The sequence below is a fragment of the Chaetura pelagica genome, unplaced genomic scaffold, assembly GCF_000747805.2.
Source record: "Chaetura pelagica isolate M959 unplaced genomic scaffold, ChaPel_1.0 scaffold172, whole genome shotgun sequence".
NCBI classification, from domain to species: domain Eukaryota; kingdom Metazoa; phylum Chordata; class Aves; order Apodiformes; family Apodidae; genus Chaetura; species Chaetura pelagica.
Window position 1 is genome coordinate 128,997 of NW_009952433.1, and position 6,437 is coordinate 135,433.

Below are 6,437 nucleotides of genomic sequence, written 5' to 3' on the forward strand. Positions count from 1 at the left end.
GCAGAAGCCATCAGATCATCCAGGCCATGCTGGCTGGGTGTGCTGGACCACACACAGGTACACACTCATGGCTGGGATTTCCAAAGCCCCATCCAGGACCGTGGGATATCCAAGGGTGGACTGCACATCGTGCCCGAGGTTCAGGATTGTGCAGCTTACTCCAGAGGAACATGCTTTATATGACCCAAATCAAAGCAGATGAATTAAAAAAACCCAAGCCATGGATTAATATCTGAGACATACATCACAGAGAAACTGGGAAGTATGTCACAGGACTGTGGCCTGACTCTGCTCTTCCCAGTAAACACAATGCACAGGAGGTTTGGGTGGGCTGTGCCTGCAGGAGGAATTCCCCTGTTCCTGGGGATTGCTGCCAAGAGGAAGGGGCTCAGGGTGGTGCTGAGGGCTGGGCAGGTTGGGTGCTTTAGAAGCAGTCGCTTCGCAGGGGCAGTGGCAGGTCAGAGGTGCTGATCTGCAGGTTGAGCTCCGTGGAGTTCAGGGACACGGGTGGGTCCTGCAGCTGCGTCTCCTCCTGCACAGCAAACTCCTCATCACGCTGCTGCTGGAGGTGCCACAGGATCTCTCTGGACAAGAAGTGGGGCTCTGCTTCACCCAAGTCTGGAACAGAAGAAAGACAAAACCCACCTTCACTCCTCTGGCCCGAGGCAGGGGGTCTGGGCTGGCAGCAGAGCAGAGTCTCTGGGAGAGCCCCCAAAACTGAGAAGTCAAAATACGGATCCTATGTTCTCATTTCAGCACGCCAGAATAAAGAAAATAAAACAAAGAGAAGAGTAAAATACAGGCACTACGTGCTGCTTTCCCAGTACTGCTTGTTGTGATGGGAACTACCTTGCTGGATAGAATCGCTTCTCCCTGTCAGGGAGAGCTCTGGGTGCTCTCTGGAAAACAATGAGCTTCATGTCAGCAAGAAGCAGTGAGCTGTTCCCAAGCCCTGCTGCTCTGGCAGAGGTGAGAAGAGAAATGCAGAGGAGGAAGCCCTCGTCTCCTGTCAGGAGAAATGCTACTGAGCACAGCATCACTCAGCCCAGTGCCTGGGGGCCTGGCCAGTCCCAGCCATTTCTCCCAGGAACATCAGCAGTGAAGGGAGCTGCTCCTTCCCCTGGAAATCTGCTGTTAGATTTAATCCTTGAGGGATGTTCTTGCTGCCCCAGCAGAAGTCTGCTTGTCTTGGTGTGGGAAACTGTTCTTCTTCCCCACATAAATCTAAACAAAATGCCTTTTAACCAGCAGAGGCCCCTGCTGATCATACCCAGCCAACAGACCCAAACCAGACCTGCTGCTCAAGGACAAACAAAACCAAAACAACAGCAGTGGTACAAGGCAGGAAGTATGGGCAACAAGTTCTGCATTGCCCTGCTAGTTACTGCCCTAACTTGGGGCTCATGGAGGCCAATTGGCTCTGGACAGTGACACTGGGACTGGAGCCTGCCCGGTCCTCCTGCTGCTGCCAGGGGGTCCCCCCTGTTCCCGAGAAGCTGCCCCTCTGGATCTGCTGCTGAGCCTGCCAGCTGGAAAAGGAGCTGTAACCCAGGAACCACACGCTAGGGAAGGGTGAGCACACACACACAGACACCCAGACATCACACACACCCAGACACACAGACACACAGACACACAGACATCACACACACACAGACACAGAGACATCACACACACACACGCACTCACAGACATCACACACACACACACACACAGAGACACCCAGACATCACACACACACACAGACACCCAGACATCACACACACACACACACAGAGACACACAGACATCACACACACACAGACACCCAGACATCACACATACACACACACACTCTACCTGTCCTGCCAGGCTCAACTCCTCCCTCCCTTTCCTTTGATCCACCACCCTCTCTCAGGGAACTCCTTACAGGCACAGCACTTGTTGCATCACCTCCCTGAAGGACACGTTACCTCCCTGATACATCACTGGGAGCCATTTGCCAGTTTGACATTTTCCCTAAACCTCATCCCTCAATTTGTGTTAACCCTTAATAAACTGGTTAATTTATGAAGTCAACATTGGTCTTGGAAGCAATTTCTGAGCATGGGGGGGTGCATTCACAAACCCCTCCAAACTGGGGGGAAAAGTCACTTAAGCACCTGAGAGCTGACAGGCCCCCTTGAGACACTCGGGTACCTCTGGGGCCTTCAACAGGGACCAGCTCTGCCAGCATCCTCCCCACTCCTCTGAGACCCACAGCAAGATCCTTCTGCAACTGGAAGCAGCTCCTTCCTCCCCACTGCAGCAGGGACCCCATGCCTGTGTCAGTGGGAATTCCAGTGGGAATACCTGGATCCTTCCTGCTCCCCCTTCTTTCCCCTGGTCCGAGGTCACTCCTGGGGCTGGGAGAGCATGACCCCCGTGCTGGGCACCCTCTTCCCCTCCTCACTCACCCTCGTAGGCAACGAGCCGGTAGGTCCCCGCACACTCCCTGGAGCCCCTCAGGATCTCCTCCAATGTCCTGTAGAAAAGCTTGGCCTGTTCCAGGCGCTCCTCCCGGTCAAAGGCAGCACACTCATCCTGGGACATGGCGTAGAGGGACTGCAGGGGGGTGGCATATTCCACAGCACAGTGCCAGAGCTGCAGGGATGGAAGAACATCCGTACTGAGAGGGTGGGGAGACCCTGGCCCAGGTTGCCCAGGGAAGCTGTGGCTGCTCCATCCCTGGCAGTGTTGAAGGGCAGGTTGGATGGGGCTTGGAGCAGCCTGGGCTGGTGGGAGGTGTCCCTGCTCATGGCTGGAGGATGGGACAGGATGATCTTTTAAGGTTTCTTCCAGCCCAAACTAGCCTGGGGGTTGATTCTAAAAAGATTCTATCATTCCAAAAGGACATTGGGGCAGGAGGACCAAGTGCCTGGCAACGAGCTGCTGAGGGACCCCAGTGCTGAGCAGAGCCCTCGGAGACCCCTCGGCAGCTCCATGGTCTGCCCTGCACTGGTGCTGTGTGCTGGGACCCTGGGACAGGGACTCTGTCCTGTGTCCCCCTGCTGAGAAGGGACAGAGCAGCTGTGCCCCATGTGCTGGGTGGGCTCGGGAAGCTGCCTCCCTCCCTCGTGGCTCCGGGTGCAGCCTGGGGAGGGAGGGATGTTCCCCAGAGGGTTTGGTCCTCTGTGGACATCCCCTTTGCTTTTGATCACACCTCGTGGCTTTCCAGCTAGAGGAGGGGAACTCTGAGCATCCTAGTGGAGAGCAGGAAAACAGCAGAAATGCCCTGCTAAGGAGGCTGATCGAACACACGCGGAGAGGTTAATTAAGGCCATAAAAATTCCAAGGAGGAGCAGGGTTACCAGTAAGACTTCTACTGGGAAAACTGGAAAGTAATAAAGTGTGTTAGAGAAGGAAGAGGGATGGGATCCCTGGGTAAATGCAGAGTAAATGAAGAGCTCCCAGCCTTGGAGGGCAGTCTCCACAGTGATCCAGAGCAGGTGCCAAGGACAGGAGCTTGTGTGGCTGTGCTGAGCAGCTTGGGCACTGAGCTGAGGGACTGGGCTGGCAAGAGGCAGCGGGTGAGGGCAGGGCCAGGCTGCAGAGCTGCTGGAGTTCCCCTGGTGCTGAGTGACTCAGCAGGAGACTGGCAGATGAAACACAGCATTGAAGCAGGAAAAAAACCTGACACTGACCATATTTGCCCAGGAGCGGGGCCAGGGAAGAGCCTCTGGAATCAGGCAGGGCTTTAAAAGCAGCAGCTCAGTGCTCAGCCAACCATCAAAGGGCAAAGTGGGGAGACCCAGGTGAGAAGCATCACGCTGCCACTGCCTCCATCCACGGCTGTGTCAGCAGGACCAGGGTGTTCCCTCCTCCCAGGGTGCAGGGGCAGAGGCCCATCTGCCTGGAGATGTGGAAGGAGATGAATGCCATGTGAGAAAGGGGGATTTAGGGCTTGTCAGCCCGGGAAACAGATACCAGGGGGAGGGGAAGGAGTCATTATGTGACAGCTCACACTGACGTTTTCAAGCACCTCTTCAGAACAAAGGGAAATATTCATTAGTCCCATGGGAACTGATGCTGTGGATCCCACATCTGCTTTTTTTCTGTTCAGTTTTCTGCTGCTTTCCAGACTTAAATCAACTCTAGCACTGTGCCCAACATCCCTGCAAGGGCTGAGCCCGGGAGGAGGCAGCCAGGAGGAAGGGGTGCAGGTGGCACCTCTCCATCTCATGGAGAACTGCTGAAAGCTGGCAGTATCTGACAGGAGAGGGGACAATGTCCTGCCCTTATGGCCACTTCTGGGCTGGGATCTGAGGCCAGGAAGACCTTTGGGCTGATGCAAGCTGGTTGCCCTCCCCATGCTGCACGCACTGTACCTTGTCTTCATCCTTGATTCTGTAGAGGCTGTGTTTGTAGACCCTTTTTTTGGTGCCAGCTCGGGTCAGGGTGGTTTCACTGAGGTCTGCCAGGTACTGGATGTTGCTGTCAGCTTTCTCCAGGTCATCATAGACATCACAGCTCAGAGGGATCAAGATGTGGAGCTTCCGGGTCTCCCTGCATATCAGCACATTGGGGTTGGCTCTGCTGAATTCCTCCAGTGACTTTTTCACCCCTGGTGGAAAAGAGCATCAGGCAGAAGTGCCTGGAGTGAGTTGAGCTGCTTTCCACCGGGCTCCCCATTTCCTTCCTAACACTGTAAAAGTGGGAGGATGGTTATTAGGAGCTATTTCTGTCTGCAGGCAGGATAAGGCAGGGGAACAGCTACGTACGTGGCAGGACTATTTTTAGGTACCCAACGTAATAAGACCAGGCAAGTCCATGAGCAACGTTCTGCTTGGACCTCTCAGACATCTCAGAGATTTCCACTGCTGAGGGCTTCTGTGGAGGGAAGGAAAGAGACCAGTGGTGATGAAAGGAGTCTTCTTCTGCAACAGGGACTGGAGAAGCTGCCTTCTTCAAAGATGTCTGGGGAGTGATGAACCCTGCTGCCCACTTCCACCACCACTCCTGGCAGTGGAACCAAGAGACTTGGGTGACCCACACAGTCCCTGCAGATGAGGAGGCTGATGATGGTGTGAGCCTAACATGTTTCTGGCTGCATCCCCCACTGGGATTGTGTGTCCAGCGAAACTTATGCATCTGCCCAGTGCTTCCAGCATGTGGGAGGAGACATCCCAGCACCTGATGGTGGGATGTCAAGGGCCACTGGTGTCCCCTGCCAGTTCTGTGCGTTCATTTAGGTGGAAATGGGTGTTGAAGCCCCACAGGAACCCGAGGGCTGCCCTCCCCAGAGCACCTTTCCGTAGCCTGTGACACCCCTCTCTCCCCTTCCAGCTCTGCTGGGGTACAGCAGAGCCTCCCCCCCCAGTGCTGCAGAGATCCCTGGAGCTTGGCTTTGCCACCCACAGTGTGCCTGATAATGAACACGTTGGAGACCACATGGGCTCCCCTTTTCCCCAGGCTCATCGACAGATGTTTTGGTGTCAGCAGGGCCTGGCTGCCAGCTCTGAGGGGCTGGGCTAACCACAGTGGGGGCTGCCCCCCCCACTGCTTGGCTGCCAAGCTCCCTGGGGTGCCCAGCCAGGCTGGAGGTGTTGGTGCCTCACGTGGAGCCCCAGGGCAAGGATGAGGAGCTGGCACATGCTGATCAGGGTGAATTGGAGGCCGAGTGTCTGCCCATCTCCATCCTGAAGAGCCACGTAGGCTGAGCCACAGACCAGCAGCGTGAGGCCCTGCCAGCGCAGGGGGAAGCAGGCACACAGGGTTCTCTGGAAGCTGCCGTGGTGCCTGCATGGGAGAGAAGGGACAGGGGACACACTGGTGGCCGCCCACCATCCCCACCTGCAGCCCACGGGGTGCTCCCACCTCCCTGCTGACCTGTGGGACCCTGCTCAGTGCGCCCCAGGTGCCCCTGCAGGGAGAGGGCTCGGGTCTCTCACAGTGCCCAAGGGTCTCGGGGGAGCAGATGCAGTGTTGCCCTGCACAGCGAGGGGAGATTGTCCCTGACAGCCCCGTGCCCCCCAGCACTGGGCACTGGGGCTGAGATCTGCCCCCAGGGGAAAGGGAGCCCCTCAGGAGCTGTCACAGAGTGGAAGGGGAGAGGCCTGTGGACATACGGGGAGCTGGGCAGGCAGGAGAAGGGAGAGGAGGAGCTGAGAAGGACCCAAGGCTGATGGTGAGATGTCCTGCTGGGGCACAGCAGAGCATTCCCACCGAGAGCACCCGTGGGGGGGGCTGAAACAGGGGCCAGATCCCTCCTGCCACCCGGGGGCTGCCACGTCCTTTCTCCCCAGGGTAACCCCACGCGTGTCTCACCTGGATTGGAGGTGGAAGATCTCCTCAGCCAGGTAGCAGATGCCCTTCAGCAGCACCCCGAGCTGCAGGGCCACCAGGTGGGCGATGAGGTAGCGGAGGGTGGGGATGAGGGGCTCCCCGGCCAGGTAGAGCGCGGCGGCCGCCCCCGCCAG

General features: G+C 57.0%; 1 protein-coding gene across 1 annotated transcript; it reads right to left on the minus strand.

Moving 5' to 3' along the window:
* Positions 1 to 424: 424 nt before the first annotated feature.
* On the minus strand, positions 425 to 6,437 carry TMEM173 (transmembrane protein 173; the record flags this gene model as incomplete). The annotated part of the gene is made up of 6 exons (XM_010008293.1): positions 425 to 618; positions 2,436 to 2,622; positions 4,347 to 4,582; positions 4,740 to 4,848; positions 5,577 to 5,757; positions 6,286 to 6,437. Coding segments are annotated over 6 exons (1,059 nt in total), but the record flags the coding sequence as incomplete, so codon positions are not given.